The 21,523-nt window shown below is 45.5% G+C and overlaps 2 protein-coding genes and 1 pseudogene across 2 annotated transcripts; 2 read left to right on the forward strand and 1 right to left on the reverse strand.

The window, feature by feature from the left end:
- Positions 1-721: 721 nt before the first annotated feature.
- On the forward strand, positions 722-6,011 carry LOC136519619 (uncharacterized). The gene is made up of 5 exons (XM_066513007.1): positions 722-1,180; positions 2,030-2,079; positions 3,264-3,419; positions 4,682-4,792; positions 5,661-6,011. The coding sequence occupies exons 1-5, from the start codon at positions 949-951 to the stop codon at positions 5,793-5,795; spliced, it is 684 nt and encodes a 227-aa protein (XP_066369104.1). The 5' UTR covers positions 722-948; the 3' UTR covers positions 5,796-6,011.
- Positions 6,012-6,555: 544 nt separating this feature from the next.
- Positions 6,556-18,401, forward strand: LOC136519609 (GDSL esterase/lipase At4g01130-like; annotated as a pseudogene).
- Positions 18,402-18,450: 49 nt separating this feature from the next.
- LOC136519631 (histone H3.2-like) lies at positions 18,451-19,131 on the reverse strand. The gene has a single exon (XM_066513020.1). The coding sequence runs from the start codon at positions 19,028-19,030 to the stop codon at positions 18,620-18,622; it is 411 nt and encodes a 136-aa protein (XP_066369117.1). The 5' UTR covers positions 19,031-19,131; the 3' UTR covers positions 18,451-18,619.
- Between the last annotated feature and the right edge of the window lie 2,392 nt (positions 19,132-21,523).

The raw sequence follows: 21,523 nt of genomic DNA on the forward strand, positions 1-21,523 counted from the left end.
AAGAGTGAAGCTACCGGTCTAGGGTTCGAACCGAGGCTCCCCACTGGCCTCCACGAAGGCCGCGCCCAAGGTGGCACCTTAAAAAAATCTAAACATGCCCTTACTCCCTCCATCCAATCTTGTTTTTTAAGGATTTAAATTTTTTATTAAAATTTAGCTAGATCTATACAAAATATTATTAATATTTGTATATTTCATAATATGTTTATTATAAAAATACATTTCACTATTAATCTAATGATACCTATTACACGTCTAATACATATTACATATATGCAAATTTATAAAAAAAATGGTTTCTCGGAAAATAAAGTGTGTTTTTTATTTCTCAGATCTGATCGAATAAGTTTTGTAGGATCAACGTACACATTTTTTTATTTATAAAAGTGAACTTACACAGTTATCCTTGCTTCTTCTTCTTTTTTTTTTTGAGCAAAACACAGTTATCCTTGCTTCGCAATCCATAGCCACACATGAGCTCTCGGTGGCACTCGATTCACAGCTCTGCTGCCGGAAACGGGGTCCACCGCACGAATTGGCATTTGACGGGTTGGTCCGGCACGCCGACGTCCTCGTGTGCCGAACGCTGCCGCTTTAGGTGCAAACAGGCCCGATCGCACGAGACTCGATCGGATCCGCTCAGCAGAAGCGGACCATACGACAAATACGCAACGCATACAGGAAAGGAAAGCCCGTCAGCCCCACCCACCACGCCGGGGAGGTCGGACCGGCACGCGCGGCCCAATTCCTGAGTTGCTTCGTCGCGAACCTCTCTCCTCGTCTCCCAGAACACGCCTCCGCGTCCCTTCAACCTCTCCACCAGTTTTACAGCAGCCAAACCGCGTGATCCGTCCGAGTTTCCGACCCCGCTCGCTCTCGCCGGAGGCCCGGAGCTCTCCACCTCCAGCGACCCACTCCACCCCCGCGCGGACAGCGCTCGCGGCGCCGATGGAGTACGACTTCCGGGGGAGCCGTTCGGGCTCGGGCCCCTACGGTGCGCCTCCGGGGGCCGCGCCCGGGGGAGGCTCCTCGCTCTACCCGCGCGTCGGGCAGCCCTCCCACGGCGGGGGCGGAGCTTCCACGGCGTCGCCGCGGGCCGCGCCGTACCACCACGGCTCCGGGTCCGGGTCCTCGGCTCCCGTCGTAACGCCGCTCGCTCCAACCTCCTCCTCCTCCTCGAGTAATTCTCTCCCTTTGCCGCTTGGTACTCATATGGTATCATAATATCCGATTAATTCACGGTTGGTTGGGCTTGGTCCCGGAGCGAACAACTGCTCGCTATGTACTGGATCTAATGTAGTATGGTGAATCGACTGTCGGCTTAATTGGATGTTTTTTTTTTTGGTGGCTGTTAGGTAAGCAGATCTCTTTTTGGTTCGGGTTCTAATTGTTGGTATCATGATGAGGAAACTTACTAAATCCACCTTTACACTGGCCAATCGTAGCACTTGCCTTTGTTCATCTGTTAATTGCCTGCAAGTCGACGCAAGCTCTGTTACTCCTCTAGGGCATGCTGTGTAGTAGAAATGGCAGCAGATTCGAATGATACAAGCTACCCCTAAATTTGGTTGCACCTTGAATGTCTTGCGACAGGGCTTGGTCGGGTGTTTTTGGTGCAACTAAGTTGCGGACTAAGACATGAAATGGTTATGCACAAATCAAGGTGCTTTAAGGATAGGGTTTTTGTGTGTGCGCGCGCGCGCGCGCATACACTTGGCAAGGAACACAACGGTGCTAGATGCCAAATGCTTATGAAATAGTTGAGTAAATGTTTATTACCCATCCTCTTGTCAACATAATGGAAGTTGATAAGACGCTAGACTTTCCTAGGCGTATGGATGTATTTTAATTTTGTAATTACTGAACACTGCAAACCAGTTGGTAATGCATTAATCATGTTTCTTTGTTTGTTTTGCTGCTTCCATCATGCCAAAAACAAAAGAGACAGCAAACTGCTTTCTAGTGTTTTCTGTTTTGCTTCTGTCAACAGCAGTTTGTATTCTAATAGTATTGTATTCTTATTGCACAGAGGTGGGCATACAAGTTACGATAAAGCCTGAATTCCGCATTGCCCCACCTGTGAGTAATTTAATTTAATATTGAAGTACATTTTGTCGTGTCTTGTCAGGAGCTATTAATCTGCTGTTAGATACAGAAGTGTTACGTCAGTGAGATTACACTCTTGCCTAGCTGTTAGACAAATGTTGGTACGCTGTTAATTCATGTCATTTTGAAAATATATATATGTGTGTGTAAATATGAAAATTTTAAACTGCCGATAACTAAATCCAACAGGAGATGATTTTTTTAAATAGTTTTTGGTTTCATATGGGGCAGTCTATGGAAGGCAAATTTGCTTTATCTGTTGTTAGTCAAGTTTAACCGCCGAGTGACGAACCATTAACAAATCTTACAGGTTTATCTAATTCTCAATGGACAATAACCCTTTTCTCGCAGCCTGTTGTAGATCTACCTAGTGCAGCTTATTCCATGATGAGTGGACAGCTTGGGATGAAATTGTGTCTAAGGGGGTGTTTGGTTTTTTAGTGGCTCCTAAAATTCATGTCACATCGAATGTTTAGATACTAATAAGGAGTATTAAATATAGATTAATTATAAAACCAATTACAGAGATGGAGACTAATTTGCGGGATGAATTTTTTAAGTCTAATTAATCCGTCATTAGCACATGTTTACTGTAGCACCACGTTGTCAAATCATGGACTAATTAGGCTTAAAAAATTCGTCTCGTAAATTAGTCGTAAGTTATGCAATTAGTTTCGTAATTAGTCTATATTTAATACTCCATACATGTGTCTAAACATTCGATGTGACAGGAATTTTAGGAGGTACTACAGAAACCAAACAGACCCTAAACAATACATGGAACTAAGATCTGTGCTAGTAATTCTGTTCTCTAGAAAATTTGCAGATGGCTTCTGTTAATTGTTCAGCAGCTGTGCTATTTATTGGTTGTATATAACCTTGGTGTTATAGTTTGCAGTCAACTGATTTGAAATGTATGAGAATGCAATTCATACTATATGTGGGTCTGTCAAAGTGTCGTACTGTATGTAGGGCCTGTCTAGTGTTTATTGTGTTCCTAGAAATGCACTCTACCATTCTTCAATTCCGATTACATTTTATCGTTATTGAGATACTCTGTGGTTAAGTGGCATTCAGTGTTGTGCTATTCAAGCTTAACTCATCCACCTGTTGTAAGTAGGGAATTCATTATCTTCTAATTAGTGTTATCTTTTCAGCCTCAATTGCCACCACAGATGGTAGAAATTCCTCGCAGCACCTTCAACTTTGATTTTGAGTATGAGAGAAGGATTCTTGCTGAGGCAGAGAAGGAGAACCCCAACTGGACTAAATTCGTGGTAGAAAGACAGGCACACCCTCCTGTGGCACAGCAGGCAAGATACATAGATCCTGCTATTTCTTTCTTTCTTTCTTTCACAAGTCTATTAATATCATTAACCATTACACGGCTACCATTAGCTAATGTTTCTACAAGTTCCTAGCGTGGGAAAAGGGTCTTAAGTTGTTTATAGACTTATTTTTTGTTATTGATGTTGGCTTAATTGCAAGCTTTCCTAGCGTGGCGTGTACCCACTGCTATAGTAATTTTGCCCTCGCACCATTTTTTTATAAAGGTTTTCCCAGCTTTTATAGAAAGCATACAAGAGGCCGTACAATGCAATCATGATGGGGCTACCAGCTTACAAAAGAGAACAGCAGTGCTCAAAACATGAGCAGCAAAACCACCTCTTTACACACCAGAACACAAATCTAAACATCAACTACTTCAAGGTATCTTCAAAAGATATGGTTCCGCAAATGGAATGTTGCCACCCAAGTCTTGACTTACTCAGCCTGCCCATCCATCCTGGAGCTGTCCTTCGGTCTTGGCAGAACTTGCCATTTCTGCAAAAATAACAAAAGTTTGTATGGACTCTCAGGGGGATTTGGGGAATTTATGCTCAATTGCCATTTTATTTCTAACAGTCCAGCGACCCCAAGCAATGATTGTGTAAAGAAAAGGCTTATAATTGTGGCAAGTAGCAACTGACTGACAAAGGCAGCCAGGACTCGTGAAACTCCTTCATGTTAGATGGCACCCTATCGCACGCCAATGATTCTTTGACGCAGTACCATATGAAGTTTGCCAAGACACACTGGAAAAGAACATGGTTGACATTCGTAGGTTTCCACAAAGAACAGAATTGCTGCACCCCTTCCACTTCTTTTGTTTTAGCTCAGTACCAGTCTGCAATCTGTCCTGAAAAGCCAACCATAGGAAGATTTTGATTTTCAGGGGTATTCCTTAGTTTCCTGACACTCGTACTGTTTTTCCTCATTGTCAATTTTTGTTGATGTCTGGTTTGCTGTATATGTGCGTTAGTTGAAAGACTAGAAGTATTTTCGAACTTGATTATTGAAGCAATAATAAATCAATACTGCAAATGACATTGCTGAACCTGTTGAAAGACTTGAATTTCTCTTCTCAGAAGGGCTTTTGATCACTTTGTGTAATTTGAATAGTCCAACCTTGCGATTCATTTTAGGTTCCTCACTACCCTTCGTCCGTTTAACATGATGCGTGATGCATGCCAGCCAGATGTTGGAGACAAATTCTATTGATAGAATTACTGACGTTCCCAGTTTCATTTTGCAGGCTAGACCAGCATCTTCAGGGGATCCAGTTGTCGACAGGTACGTCTCAATGGGGCTTGGGCGTGAAGCTGTCTCATTTGCGGTGTTGAATTATGGAGATAATCCAATGAAGGTATGCTCTTTCCCCTTTGTTGTATTTTCTTTAATACTGCTTTCAGCACCACTTAATCATGAAAAAATGGCTTTCTAATAGCTAAAGTTTCTTCAATGCTGATAACATAACTATGTACATCCGGATTTTTGGGCAATTAAATACACCTTTTCATGTTTCATCCACTAAGGACGCGTTTGGATAGACGCCCTCATGTGCCCACCCAAAAATTTGCCTTTGACCGTAGGCAGGATGTTTGGATCCCAGCTGGGCTTTGGCTTGCCCAGCATCGCACGGCCAACACGCAGTTCACTTTCCGGCCGATGCACGGCCAATTCCTGGGCTGCTGATTCAGCTGCCTAAATTTGGCCAGCCAACTATTAGGCAGGGCACATAATGGCAGTTACCAAAGGCACCCTAATTCTTTTCTTTCCAAGACTATAGTTGTCTTCTTGTCTTGTCAACATTATTATTTTTTGTCATGATCTTCAAAGAGATGAATCATTGAAATATTAGCCTGTTGGGAGTTTATGTTGCTCACTCACTCATGATTATCAACTGCCATTCACCAGTACTGATCACTTCACTAGTTCACTTAATATGCTTAGCATGTTTTTGACATGTACATCAGTTAAGCTGAGACAATTCCTGGTTCACAATTTAGCAAATTTACACTATGAAAATAATGAACGCTGAACATAGAAGCAAGGTCTTTTTTCCAAAGAGTTTTTGTAGGAATGAGAGAAAAAAATGCATTCCTTCTACAACTTGCCAATTTTTTGTGCAGAAAAGAACATTTTGCTGTTTGGTAATTGCTCATAAGTGGGGTACAGTGTTTGAATAAATAATATCAAACTGACAGGTACGAACCGTCTTATCTTGTGCCCAGGTGAAAGAGTTCGTGAAATCCTACAACATCCTCCACGAGATGGGCTTCACATCGCCAAATGTCCCCGAGCTGCTAGCCATCCACGACAACGACCCTGACAAGGTCATCCAGCGCTTGCTCTCCTCGCCATCCTGATCCCATAACAAGACGCCTCGCAGTTGTATACCGCATCCATGTACAGCCCTGCCCTATGCTGGCAACCATCACAGATGATGTGGTTCTACTTCGATATATCTACGTGTTAGCTGCCCCTAGCTCTGTGAACCGAGTAACACGATTTGTATGTTGTACTTGTATACCGTCACCCGTTTGGTGTTTTTCTTGAAAACATTTTTTGCACCGTTTCATTCACTGTAGCATGTTTCGTTTGTATTTGACAAACTTTATCCGATCATGGATTAACTAGGCTCAAAAGATTTGTCTCGTGATTTACAACCAAACTGTGCAATTAGTTATTTTTTTTACCTATATTTAATGCTCTATGCATGCGTCTAAAAATTAATGTGATGGAGAGAGAGTGAAAAAACTTGGAATTTGGAGGTGATCTAAACAAGGCCCACGTTTGGATCTTTTCTCAGCCTATCTATTACTGTACGACATGATTGACTGAGTGATGTTTCTCGTCGAGAAACGGCACGCACTTGTCGTAGTGAGTATATCCATTGGCTGACTAGTTCATCATTTTTCAGTGGCTGGCTAGTTCATCGTTTTTCAGCAGTTTCCTCGCACCGCTTCGCGTCCGCCGCCGAGCGTCGTCCTCTCATTGCTGGCTTGCGTACAGTCTCCACTGCATGGACATTCCACTGTTTGGTCAGAGCTTCAGAGGATAGATACAAGGCTACGGTAGCAGCGTCCGAAATCGGAATGATCCAAGTGTCCAACAAATGTCCAAAACATCTGTCGGTCGCTGGACTCCACTTCACAGTTCACACCAGTATCTCTAGTGACGGCACTGCCGCTTTGTCATGGCGTCGCGGCGGCGGCCGTCCTCTCCTTCCCCGTGCAGACGTGCAGCCAAGCTCCAGCTCAACGCTAGCAATCCCGAAGATAGTTTTTATTACTACGGAGGAGACAAATTTCCAGCTCAACAGCAGGAACTGTGCCGCCTATAAACGTGCCATGTCGCCACCGTTCTCTACACTACACATCGGCACGCACCGCCGCATCGGCGCATGCACATTGGTTGTCGGTGCACGATGAGGACCATATGGCCGCTGCTCCTCGTGGCGACGGCGCTGTGCTGCGCCTCCCCGGCGGCGAGGGCCGGGATCGGGCGCTGCAAGTTCCCTGCCGTCTTCAACTTCGGCGACTCCAACTCCGACACTGGCGGCTTCTGGGCCGCCTTCCCGGCGCAGCAGGGCCCGTTCGGCATGACATACTTCGGCAGGCCGGCCGGCCGCGCCTCCGACGGCCGCCTCGTCATCGACCTCATAGGCACGTACGGCTCTTGCGTACACGCATCGCGTGCTTCATATCCATCGCTTCTGTTTCTGAAAAAAAAAATCTGAAAAAAAGTTGGTGTTTGTCCGACCAACAGCGCAAGCGATGGGGCTGCCGCTGCTGAGCCCGTACCTGCAGTCCATCGGGTCGGACTACCGGCACGGCGCCAACTTCGCGACGCTGGCGTCCACGGTGCTGCTGCCCAACACGTCGGTGTTCGTCACCGGGACCAGCCCCTTCTCCCTCGGCATCCAGCTCAACCAGATGAAAGAGTTCAGGAACAGAGTGCTCGCCTCCAACGGCAACAACGGTATGCCACCACAGTACTGAACCCTGTCTCTTTCAGTCAAGCCTCTGAAGAGATGAAGACTACTAGAAAAATGCTCTGAACTTCAGAGTTCAGACAGGAAGGTTCAGAGATGCTTGGTTGCTTTGCAGGCCAACTCCCTCGTCCGGATGTCTTCGGCAACGCTCTGTATACAACTGACTGTTAGATTGATCTCCCAGCCAATAAGCCCAACGGTCTATTGGGCCTTGGTCACGCGCCCTGATTGGGGGCATCCAACCCTACATGGTTGGTGGGCCCCCGTCGCACTGCGCTATATATAGAGGTGGGGGGCCGGCGGCTCGAGGTACGAGGTTCACCGTGAGCCGCAAACCCCACCGATAAACCCTAGACCGATCTGAGAGGGCGTGCAGCCAGCGACGGGAAGCTCCACTGACTTCGCCGTCGCCACTGCTACGCCGTCGGTCTCCACTGCGTCGCCTCTCCTCACCGACCGTCGTTGCCCGTGTGCTGCCTCCATCAACGAACCTGAGATGGCCGGCTCCAGTTCATCCGCGACTCCCTCCGAGGGCTCAGGTTCAACACCAACACCTCTCTCTTTATCTCTCCTATTTTTCCCCTCTGTTCATCCCGTATTCAAAGAAACGAACCCTAGATCTACTGCTAGAGATCCTAAATGTATTTAACAATGGCATCAGAGCTAGTCTATCTAGTACGTGGATCTAGATCAGAAAAAACAATCGAAAGAAATCCAAAGAAGTTGGTCTGATTTTGTCAAGAAAGAGAAACCATAACCCTAACAGAAAGGGGACGGTCATTAGGGGCTTCGGCCGACATAGGGTTCGGTTGAACCCCCTAACCTCGATCCCTTCGAATCTGAGAAAAGATGAAGGTTCGGATGAAGAAAACCTAACCCTAACTCTAGAGAGCTCGGGAAAAGGAAAGAAAGAGAACTGATTTCAAATCGGAAAAGAATCCAAAATCAAATCAAAACCCTAACCCTAGCATGAACAGAGAAAGGATGGAGGGGAAGGGATCCTACCAGGGTCCTCTCCCCGCCGTCGTCACCGCCATGGTGCGGGAATGGGACCGCGCCGCCTCTGCGCGCGGGACAGAGCCGAGATCCGCCGCGGTCATGGCAACAGGGCACCACCATGCGGCCCCTCGACGGCGGCGTGCTCAGCCTAGGGCGAGCACGCACGCCGGCGAGAGGGCGCTGGGCGGAGCCCCTCCTCTTCTTCTTCCTTGGCCACCGCGGACGGCTGCTGCTGCGGCTGTTAGACGAGCGGCGCTGGTCGAATGAGAGAGAAGGGGAGGCAGAGAAATGTGGCTAGGGTTTTTCGGGTGGGTGCCGACCGACGCGGTTTTTATCCCTGCGAAATCGACGGACGACCGTCGGATCGCGATGAACGGTGGCGATCAATCGGGCCGGCGATGCGGCCCAGGCGGGCGCGCGCGTCGATCAGCTTTGCCGGCCCAGGCCCAGGTTGCGGCCTGGGTGCGGCCGGGCATCGCGCGAATGATGTGGGCTGGGCCGTTTTGGCTGTTGGGCCAACAGAAAAGGACTGGCAGAAAAAAAAGGCCATGCGGCTGGGCCGCTTGGGGCGCGCGCGTTGGGCTCCGCGAGCTGGGCCGCGCGTGCGTTGCTGGGCCGAAATGGCATATACACAGTATAGCTCGTGATTTTGTTTATTTATTTTTCCAGAAACTGTTTGCTTCATATTTGATGAGGTTTTGAATAGAATTTGATGTAAATCTCTGGCAATTTTGTCCAACGATAATTTTGTTCGGAGAACTGTATAATATTCTAACAGTTTCTGGAAAATATTATTAAAAGATTTATTAAAGTTTCCGCTGCGTACTTAAAAAATTGTTGCTTTCATTATTAAATTCGAACCAACGGGAGAATTTAATTTTGAAACATAGATAATTTTTACAGTTATTATAATATTGTTATTATTCTGACCAACGTTGATTAATAGCAATATTATAATATTGATGTTATTGTGGTTTTTTTGTTATGCATTATTTCTATTTCTGCCCAACGGTGATGTAGATTTAATGTATAAAATAATTGTATGTTTTAATTTTGACCAACGTTAAACTAAGGCATGCAATTGTTGTTGTTATTATTTGTGTTCTCACACTATTTGAATTGTGTTTTCAGGAGGATACAACTTAATGAGTTGTATCAAAGAGATCCCCACTCTAAAAGGTGATAACTATATTGAATGGAAGAAAAAGATAGACCTGGCTTTCATCCTCGCTGAGGTGGACTGGGTTGTCACCACACCGTGTCCCAGAGAACCTGTGGCATCGGTGAGGGAGACAGATGAGACTAATGCTGCATGGCAGAACAGAGAGCGGGACTTTGCTCCCGTAAAGATGTCTTTTGACCTTGAAAATAGAAAGTGAGTCACAACCAATAAGAAATGTTTGGCTGTGATAAAGAATACAATTGAGCATACAATAGTGGGCTCAATTCCAGACTGTGACACGGTCACAGAGTACCTAGAAAGAATAAAGAGTCAGTTTACTAGCTCTTCAAAGACATATGCAACCCAGCTGATCAAGCAGCTGGTTACAGAAAGGTACTCTGGTGGCGGCAGTGGCATTAGAGAGCACATACTGAAAATGAGCAATCTGGCATCTAAGCTCAAACCAATGGATTTGACACTCAAGGATGAGTTTTTTATTCATTTGATTTTTGCTTCTTTGCCCAAAGAATTTGACACCTTTATTGTTAATTACAACATACAGCCTGAAAAATAAGATTTAGAGAAGCTCATAGCCATGTATGTGCAGGAGGAGGAAAGAATAAAAGTTTCACAGGGTGGTACTGTCAACTACCTAAAAGATAAGAAAAAGAACTATAATAACAGCTCTTCCTCCAAGTCATCTGGAAAGGGTCACATGCAACAGTTTGAAGGGTTGAGATGGCGGACTAGAGGGGGGGTGAATAGTCTTTTCTAAAATTAATCGCGTCGGCTAACCGATACAAATGCGGAATTAAAACTAACGGTCTAGCCAAGACTATACCCCACTATATATGTTCACTAGCACCTTGCAAAGATAACAATTATGCAACAAAGGTGTCGGGCTAGTTAGAGCTCTCCTAAACAATTCTAAGAGCAAGGTTACACAAACATATGCCACTAGTATTTTAAGCAACAAGAGAGCTCCTACACATGCTAGTAAGCAAAAGCACAAAGCTAACGATGCTCACTAGCAATGCTCAATAACAAGGCAACCAATGCCTAATTAGAGAGCACAAATACTTAGCTACACAAACTAAGCAATGTGACTAACAAGGTTACTAAAACCAAATTAGCCACGCAAGGGAGCTACTTCTATGCTACACAAGCATGAAGGTAACTAGCAAGCTACACAAGCTAACTAATTACAAAAGCAACAACACAAGCTTAATGTATATGAAAGTAAACGCAAGCTTGTGTAATGGAGATGCAAACCAACGGGAAGAACAAGGTTGACACAATGATTTTTCTCCCGAGGTTCACGTGTTTGCCAACACGCTAGTCCCCGTTGTGTCGACCGCACACTTGGTGGTTCGGCGGCTAATTGGCATCACCCGCCAAGCCCGCATGTCGGGCGCCGCAAGAACCTACCCCTTGAGTGAGGGTAGCTCAATGACACGCTTTACTAATGTTGCTCTTCACGACTCCCGCGGGGCAAGCACAAGTGTCCCTCACAAGCACTTCTCCGGAGCGCCGCACAAGCTTCTTGCGCGCTTCGACGGAGACCACCACCAAGCCGTCTAGGAGGTGGCAACCTCCAAGAGTAACAAGCACCATCGGCTTGCAACCCGATCACCTAGTGCCACTCGATGCAACCTTACGATGCAATCGCACTAGAATCGCTCACTCACACAATCGAATGATCACTATCAAGTATATGTGTGATGAAGGGCTCCCAAGCACTCACAAGCATGGACACTAAGTCCCTTGAGGTGCTCAGCACCAGCCATGGCCGAAGGCCACTTCTATTTATAGCCCCAAGGGCTAAACTAGCCGTTACCCCTTCACTGGGCAACGATCGGGCCGACCGGACGCTCCGGTCGTGTTGACCGGACGCTGGACCTCAGCGTCCGGTCGTCCACAGACGGCCACATGTCCCGGTTCCAACGGTCACTTGACTTGACCGAACGCAGCAGCTTTCAACTGACCGGACGCTGAATCCCCAGCGTCCGGTCGTTTCCAGTAAGGTACCGACCTCGACCGGACGCGTCCGGTCACACTTGATCGGACGCAGCCAGCGTCCGGTCACACTCCAGCTTCTGCGTCATCGTACGTCATCCTGACCGGACGCAGCCTGCCAGCGTCCGGTGCATTCAGATCCAGCGTCCGATCAGTTGACCGACGCCAGCATCTTCGCGATCAGCTCATTTTCACTACTAACTTTTTCACCCTTGCACCAATGTGCAAACCACCAAGAATTTGCATCCGGCGTAATAGAAAATAGGCATTCCATTTTCCCGAAAGCGCCGAATCCCGCCGAGCTTCTCACCCCAGCAAACACCACCTCCTTTGTAAATGTGCCAACACCACCAAGTGTACACCACCATGTGTATGTGTGTTAGCATTTTCACAATCATTTCCCAAAGGATGTTAGCCACTCAACTTGCCACGCTACTCGATCCTAGCGACAATGCAAAGTTAGATCACTCAAGTGGCACTAAATGACCGATATGCAAACAAGTTTGCCCCTCTTGATAGTACGGCCATCTATCCTAAACCCGGTCATAAACTTCTCTACACACCTATGACCGGTGAAATGAAATGCCCTAGGTTATACCTTTGCCTTGCGCATTCCATTCCATCTCCTTCAATGTCGATGCAACACATGCACCAACACGATCAACAATGATATGATCCACTTCATATCATCACATGATCATATTGGTTCATCGATCTTGACTCTACTTGCTCTTCACCGTTGCTATCGTCCATCGGCGCCAAGTCTTGCTCAAGCTTCACCGCGACGCGGTCCATCACTCCAAAGCCTTTGACTTACCCTTCACGCTTGCAACCAATCCATCAAGCCAAGTCTTGTCTTGATCTTCTCCACCTTGATCACATGACTCAATGTCATGTCTCATGTGCAATAAGCTTCTTCATCATCACATGTGTGAGCTTTGCAACATCTCTAAGCCATTTTCACTTCTATGGCATATGTTGCTCACACACATGTACCTATGGACTAATCACCTGTGTATCTCACATAAACACAATTAGTCCACCTAGGTTGTCACTCAATTACCAAAACCAAACAAGGACCTTTCACAGTTTCAGAACAAGCAATTCCCAGTGGATAAAGAACAGTGTCTCTACTATAAGAAGACGGGACATTATAAGAAGAATTGTCCAGATTTCCTAAAGATGATTATGAAAAATAAAGGTGAGAACATTATTACGTTCGTAAATGAATCCTTGTATGTAAAGTTTTTAAAATCTACTTGGTGGATTGATTCAGGTGCAACTATTCATGTTGCTAATTCATTACAGGGATTCCGTTCGATGAGAACTTTGCAAAGAAGCGAAAGTTTCATTAAAGTCGCAAATGGAATACAAGTAGATGTTGAGGCCGTTGGCGATCTTCCGCTAGAGCTTGCTGATGGCTTCATACTTTTTCTTAGAGATGTTCTTTATGTACCTTCTTTGTAAAGAAACTTGATTAGTGTATCAAAGTTGGACCATGATGGTTATGATTGCTATTTTGGAAATGGCAAATGTTAGATATTGTTTAATAATAGATGTATTGGTCTTGCCTTCCGATAAGACGAGCTTTATTTGTTATCACTTCGTGAAAATGTGAATTCCGTATGTGATGTGAATGAGAATGTATCCTCATCGAACACTGCAAACAGAAAACGAAAGAGAGCTCACGATGCGTTGTCGAAATTATGGCACTGTCGTTTAGGCCATATTTCGAGGGGGGGAATAGAAAGACTAGTTAAGAATGATATTCTTCCTCCATTAGAGCTCTCAGATTTAGAACAATGTAGAGATTGCATAAAAGGAAAGTGTGTAAAGAAAATTAAGAAAGATGCCAAACGAAGCGCAGGAATTCTACAGATTATTCACACAGACATATGTGGTCCTTTTCCTGTGAAAAGTGTGGATGGTTATGATTCATTCATAACATTCACAGACGATTACTCTCGTTTTGGCTATATTTATCCAATTAAAGAAAGAACAGAAGCGTTGGATAAATTCAAAATATTTAAAGCAGAAGTTGAAAATCAGCATGATTTAAAGATTAAGATAGTCAGGTCTGACCGTGGGGGAGAGTCCTACGGTCGGCATACCCCATATGGACAAGTTCCTAGACCTTTTGCAAGGTTCTTATAGGAGAATGGTATAGTCGCCCAGTATTCAACACCGAGCGAACCTCAGCAGAATGGAGTAGCTGAAAGGCGTAACCGTACCCTGATGGATATGGTGCGTAGTATGATAAGTTATTCCACTTTACCGATGAGTCTATGGATGGAGGCGTTAAAAACCGCCATTCATATTCTCAATAGAGTACCAAGTAAGTCGGTGTCCAAAACACCGTATGAGTTGTGGACAGGAAGAGTACCCTCACTTAACCACTTGCGTGTGTGGGGGAGCCCTGCTGAGGCTAAAGTTTTTAACCCAAACATTGGGAAGCTAGATCCCAAAACAGTGAGTTGCCATTTCATTGGCTACCCAGAAAAGTCAAAAGGTTTTCGTTTCTACTGTCCTAACAGACATACAAAGTTTGTGGAAACGAGACACGTTGTCTTCCTAGAGGATAAAATGGTTAGGGGGGCATGGTAGCTCGAGAAATTGACCTTGAAGAGAAGCAGGTGTATACACCCACTCCGATCATTCATGAGCCATTTTTCTCACTACCTGCCGTTGCTGCACCAGCAGTACAAGACACGGTGGTGCCAGCACCTGTTGTTATCCCGCCTGTGGCAATAATGAATGATGATGAGGAACCTGTGTCTCAGGATCCTATAGAACCTATTGCCACACATGAGGGGGAGCAACAACAGTCTCAAATAGAAAATGTGACAAATGAGGAGGCCCCTAGAAGGTCTCAAAGAGTTAGAAAATCAGCTATTCCTGCTGATTATGAAGTGTACAACACTGAAGAATTTCAAATGGAGGATGATCCCACCTCATTTGAAGAAGCCATGAAAAGTGATCATTCATCAAAGTGGCTTGAGGCCATAGAAGATGAAATGAGATCAATGAATGTAAATAAAGTTTGGGATTTGGAGATAATTCCTAAAGGAGCCAAAACAGTAGGCTGTAAATGGGTCTACAAAACAAAACTTGACTCTCAAGGGAATATAGAGAGATATAAAGCTCGACTTGTGGCAAAAGGTTATACACAAAGAGAAGGGATTGATTACAATAAGACCTTTTCTCCAGTCTCATGTAAGGATTTCATTAGAATCATAATGGCATTAGTGGCACATTACGATTTAGAATTACATCAGATGGATGTAAAGACGGCATTTCTCAACGGAGAATTAGAGAAAAATGTTTACATGGCACAACCGAAAGGTTTTATCATAGAAGGAAAAGAACGTTTGGGATGCCGCCTAAAGAAATCCATTTATGGATTAAAACAAGCTTCAAGACAATGGTACTTGAAGTTTGATCAGACAATAAAGAATTTTAGGTTTAAAGATGATGTTGAGGACAATTGTGTCTACGCAAAGTTTAAGAATGGAAAGTTTATCTTCCTTGTCCTGTATGTGGATGATATCTTACTTTCTAGTAGTGATGTCAGTCTACTACTGGAGACAAAGAAGTTTTTGTCCTCAAAATTTGATATGAAAGATCTTGGTGAAGCTTCGTTCGTTCTAGGGATCGAGATTCACCGAGATAGAAGAAAAGGGGTATTAGGACTGTCACAAAAGGCATACATAGAAAAAGTCTTAAAGAAATTTAGTATGCATAAATGTAGTCCCTCACCTGCTCCTATAGTCAAGGGCGACAGATATGGGGATTTTCAATGCCCCAGAAACCAATATGAGATCGATCAAATGAAAGTGGTTCCATATGCTTCAGCTGTAGGAAGCTTGCAATATGCTCAAGTGTGTACGCGCCCTGACTTGACATTTGTTACCGGGTTACTTGGTAGATTCTAGAGCAATCCTGGAATAGAACACTGAAAATTGGTAAAGAAAGCCTTGCGTTATTTGCAAGGAACGAAAGGCCTCATGATGACGTATAGAAGATCTGATTCACTCCATATAGTGGGATATTCAGATTCTGATTATGCGGGAGATAATAGAAAATCCACGTCTAGATATGTGTTCACTCTCGTAGGGGGAGCTATTTCATGGAAAAGCTCAAAGCAAACCGTCACTACATCGTCCACAATGTATGTCGAGTTTGTAGCGTGTTATGAGGCAACGGGGCAGGTGAACTGGCTAAAAAAGTTCATATCCGGTTTGAAGGTGGTTGACGACATCAATAGACCACTGAAGTTATACTGTGATAATAATCCAGCAGTACAGTATGCTCACAACAATAGGTCAAGTAGTGCTGCCAAACACATTGACATAAAGTATTATGTTGTGAAGGATAAAGTCCGGGATCAAATGATAAGTCTTGAGCATATAAGTACCGAAAAGATGCTCGCGGATCCGCTTACAAAAGGCTTACCACCCAACGTGTTCAGAGAACATGTAGCCGGCATGGGTTTAAGGGAAAGCATATGATTCCTGGACTATAAAGGGTCCAAAAGTTAAAGTAACTATTTCAGATCAGAGACGTGCATTGTAGCTGTTGAATCTATCGGCGATTGACCGTGACGATGAAACATGCTCTATGCATTATCTGTGAAGAAATGAGTAAGGATAAAAGGATTGAACTTTAAAGTTTAAAGATAAAAGTAATAGTGAGATTAAGGGGGAAATGTTAGATTGATCTCCCAGCCAGTAAGCCCAACGGCCTATTGGGCCTTGGTCACGCGCCCTGATCGGGGGCGCCCAACCCTACATGGTTGGTGGGCCCCCATCGCACTGCGCTATATATAGAGGTGGAGGCCGGCGGCTCGAGGTACGAGGTTCACCGTGAACCGCAAACCCCACCGACAAACCCTAGACCGATCTGAGAGGGCGCGCAGCCAGCGACGGGAAGCTCCACTGACTTCGCCGTCGCCACTGCTACGCCGTCGGTCTCCACTGCGTCGCCTCTCCTCACCGACCGTCGCTGCCCGTGTGCTTCCTCCATCAACGAACCTGAGATGGCCGGCTCCAGTTCATCCACGACTCACTCCGAGGACTCAGGTTCAACACCAACACCTCTCCCTTTATCTCTCCTATTTTTCCCCTCTGTTCATTCCGTATTCAAAGAAACGAACCCTAGATCTACTGCTAGAGATCCTAAATGTATTTAACACTGACATCGGACAGAATGATTTTACCTCAAACCTTGGATCCCTCAGCGTCGAAAGCGTCAAGCGAAATGTACCTTCAATTGTCAACCAGGGCCTTGTTTAGATTACCCCAAAATTCCAAGTTTTTTCACTCTCTCTCCATCACATCAATTTTTAGCCACTTGCATGGAGCATTAAATGTAGGTAAAAAAAAAAACTAATTGCACAGTTTAGTTGGAAATCACGAGATGAATCTTTTGAACTTAGTTGGTCCACGATTGGACAATATTTACCAAATAAGACGAAAGTGCTACTATTCATCGGGTTGAAATTTTTCTCAATCTAAACAAGGCCCAGATCTCCTGGACAATACAGGTAAGTAGTGTAGTAGAATCATCTTGTACTTCAAGTTGAATTACTGAAATGATCAAAAGAAAAGAGGAGATTCAGTTGATTCCATTGTTCATGCATATTTTGTCTGACAGGACTTGTATAACATCGGAGCTCGCAACTTCATGGTGTTCAACATGGCGCCCGTAGGATGCTACCCAGCATTCCTCACGGAGCTTCCTCATGACAGCAACGACCTGGATGAATTTGGATACATGAAAAGCTACAATAGTGGAGCGACATACTACAACGAGTTACTGAACAGCAGCTTAGCCGAGGTCAGAAAGAAGCTGCAGGACGTGTATGTCGACAAGCATACCGTAACGCTTGAGCTGTTCCAACACCCAATGGCTCACGGTAAGCTCTTCTAAATATTTGTCACTGCGAATTTGGTTCACATTTACATCTGATAGAAAAATTGAATGATCTGGTATTCATCTCAGGGCCGAAGTACTCCCTCTGTCCCAAAATAGAAGGCATTCTCACTTCCCGAGAAGTCAGCTTTTTTAAACTTTGACCAATTATATATAAAAGAATATTAATAATTATAATACATAATTACTATCATTAGATAGATCGTTGAATATACTTTCATAATAAACTTATTTGGAGATATAAATGTTACACGTATTTTCTATAAATCTAGTTAAAGTTGAGAAAATTTGATCTGTACCTATCCCATAACGTCATCTATTCTAGGTGGGATGGAGGGAGTACAGGACTAGAGCTTGCTGTGGATACGGGGGTGGAACATACAATTTCAATCAGGATGTTCACTGCAGAAACAGCAAGGTAGTGAATGGCAAAACTGCAATGGCAGGGCCTTGTGGAGACCCGCAAAACTGTCAGCTGGGATGGGATACATGCCACTCAAGCTGCAAATAACAAGATAGCCTATGCAGTGATCAGCGGCTCCTATTCGTATCCACCTTTCGATCTTTCGAAGCTATGTAGCCCTTAGGCATCATCTAGTCAGACATACAGTGTTGTTTAAACCATGATATCATAACAGAAGATAGCAGCACTGATGTCTTAGGACATCACATCTTACTGCAAAGGCTGCAAATACAGTAAGTTTCAATTTGTTCTCAACATTTTCTAAGGGCTAATGATGATAGATCCACCTTGTTAATCAACAGTTTACTAGGAATTGAATCTTACAAAAGTAAGAAACCATTGCAAGCAAAAAGTAACCACCTGCCACAATTTACCAAGGCACATTCCAAGCATGCATTCAGAAAGCAGGCACCATCATCAGCAACCACATCGCGAAGAGAAGCATAGATCAGTGCATTACTCTGAAACAGATAGGCATAGTTCATTGATAGCGTTACCACACAGGACGAAACTACAAACTTTTGACGAGAACAGATCCTAAACGCAGACCTAGAACATGACGAGAATAGATATACTGAACACCTACAGTAGTGGCAATCACGCGTGGCGAGCGAAACGCAAACGCCTAAGCGCGCTCCCCGCGGATGCGGCGGGCGAGCTGGATGTCCTTGGGCATGATGGTGACGCGCTTGCCGTGGATGGCGCAGAGGTTGGTGTCCTCGAAGAGCCCGACGAGGTAGGCCTCGGCGGCCTCCTGCAGCGCGGCGACGGCGGAGGACTGGAAGCGGAGGTCCGTCTTGAAGTCCTGCGCGATCTCGCGGACCAGGCGCTGGAAGGGCAGCTTGCGGATGAGCAGCTCCGTGCTCTTCTGGTACTTGCGGATCTCGCGCAGCGCGACGGTGCCCGGGCGGAAGCGGTGCGGCTTCTTCACGCCGCCGGTCGCCGGGGCCGACTTCCGCGCCGCCTTCGTCGCCAGCTGCTTCCTCGGCGCCTTGCCGCCGGTGGACTTGCGCGCCGTCTGCTTCGTGCGGGCCATTCGGGGTGGGAGTGGGTGATTTGGGCTCGGAAACAAGAGAGTTTTGGGAGATTTTGGTGTGCTGCCTGGAGTGGTGATTCGGCGGGGGGTTGGGTGCGTTTAAGTAGCGGTGGGATTTCGAGAATTGGCGCGCGGCTTGAAATTTCTTTGAGGTTTTGGGCAAAAATTCGGGGGGTTGGAGGGATCCGGGGAGCGCGACCGCGGCGCCAGCGCTCGCGTGGGGGTCGGCGATATGGGAGCCCTTGGATCAGGGTGGATTTGACGGCGGGGATGCCTCCTGCAGCGCTGCCACGGATCGCGATCCGCCCCTGCCAGCCGCCGTGCGTGGTGTTGGACTGTTTGGGGCTTTGCCTGGCTGCCAATGGCCCATTTCAAACGTGCTCATAGTATCTTGCAGCCTGTTCGCTTGCTCGTAAACGATCGTAAATTTTCAGTTAGGAACAGTGTTTTTCTCTCACACCAAACCAGCCAGCAGTAAATAATCCACAATCGTTTACGGCCTCCCGAACAGGCTGTTGATTCTAAAAACAATACCACGCACGGCTACTTAGGTAGCGTTTAGTTCCCAAAAAATTTCAAGATTCTCCATCACATTAAATCTTTGGACGCATGCATGAAGCATTAAATATAAATAAAAAATAAAACTAATTACACAGTTTAGACGAAATTCACGAGACGAATCTTTTAAGCCTAATTAGACTATGATTGGACACTAATTGTCAAATAACAACAAAAGTGCTACGGTACCATTTCACCAAAAATTTCGCCAACTAAACAAGCCCTTATAATCGAAGCTTTAGAATAAGTCAAATGTCCTCAGGTCCACATGGGTTTATTATGAAAATAGATTTCATTATTATTCTAATAGTACTTATTACACAACCTAAATATTATTGTTTTTATAAATTTGATCAAAAGTGATATTAATTGACTTATCAAAAAAGAAGAATTACATTATTTTAGGCCTCGTTTAGTTCCTCCCCTAAAGTTTAGTCCCTATCACACGTATGCTTGGACACATGCATAGAGTATTAAATATAGACTAAAAAATAACTAATTGCACAGATTGTGACTACTTCGCGAGATGAATTTTTTAAGCCTAATTAGTCCACGATTTGACAACGTGGTGCTACCGTACATATGCTAATGATGGATTAATTAAGCTTAATAAATTCGTCTCGCGGATTACTGAGGACGTCTGTAATTTATTTTATTATTACTATCCAAACACTCCCATGTGACAACCCCATGTAACACCCAATGTGACACTCCTAAATTTTAGCCCCTGAATTTAAACACCAGATGGAGGAAATATGTTTAGTAGCTAAGGTCAGTTTGGTTCCCAAGTAAGCTTTGCCAAGCCTAGCCAACAAGATCAAGGTTAACTTACCAGCATGGGTGAGCCTGATTGGCTCTCTTATGATAACAAGGATTTTTCTTGCCAGCATAAACTCTATGTAAGCTTGTCTACCAACCAAATTGTTATCCCTTAGGCTCCATTTGGATGTAGATATTGAGCTGCTGGAATTGAATTGGGTTGTAATACCAAATCAGAGTAGTATTGAAAATGAGTTGCAAAACCAATACTGTTGTTTGGATGCATATGATATTGCTAGTTGGAATTTTGTAACGTGGCAAATACTGATTCATGTTTGGATGTCATTTGATGGAATTGGCAAATGCACATGGCTTCTCCACCGCACCTGCAACCCAGCCCTCAAGTCGCTCCACCTCCCATCGTCGGTGGATCTGAGGAAGGACCACCGCGACGGGAAAATGAAACTCGATGGGGGAGCAGCGGTGATGGAGGAGAAGGGAGCTCGACGTCGACGTTGAGGAGTTGCCTCGCCATAGGTCATAGTGGATCTGAGGAGGGAGCTCGACGGCGGGGAAGGAGCTGCCGGAGCTGGGGAAGAAGAGGTGGTCGGAGTTGGGGAAGGAGCTGCCGAAACTAGGGAAGAAGAGGTGGCCGGAGCTGGGGAAGGAGACCACAACAGCCGGACCTCCAGAGATGGGGAAGAAGGAGCCCATGCACGGACGAGCTCCGCACGGAGAGGGTTGCGATGACTCACGATGGGGGCGACGGGGCTCGCATGCAGACTGCTTACGTGATGGAAATCGGCGGAGGTTGGGACGGCGCGAGCGAAGAGGGAGTCGTCGGGGCTTGGCTCGGGGGCGGCCGGTGGTGTTGGGGTCAGGGTCAGGAGAGCTGTGAGGGAGGTGTCGGGGCCAAGGAGTGGAGGGCGGTGCTTGGCTCGAGGGCGGCCGGTGGCATCGAGGTCGGGAGAGCGGCTAGGGAGACGTCGGGGTCCCCAATTCCACTCAATACAGAGGGGTGAGGCTTTGTATTGGGAGAGGCCAGTTTTGGTTATAGTCCAATACCAAGGTATTGGAGTTCCAATTCCAAATATCAATACCAAGGACATCCAAACAGCAAAATTCAGGAAACTTAATTCCAATTTCCAATTCTAGGCTCCAATATCTACATCCAAA

The sequence above is a fragment of the Miscanthus floridulus genome, chromosome 18 (assembly GCF_019320115.1).
Source record: "Miscanthus floridulus cultivar M001 chromosome 18, ASM1932011v1, whole genome shotgun sequence".
NCBI lineage: Eukaryota > Viridiplantae > Streptophyta > Magnoliopsida > Poales > Poaceae > Miscanthus > Miscanthus floridulus.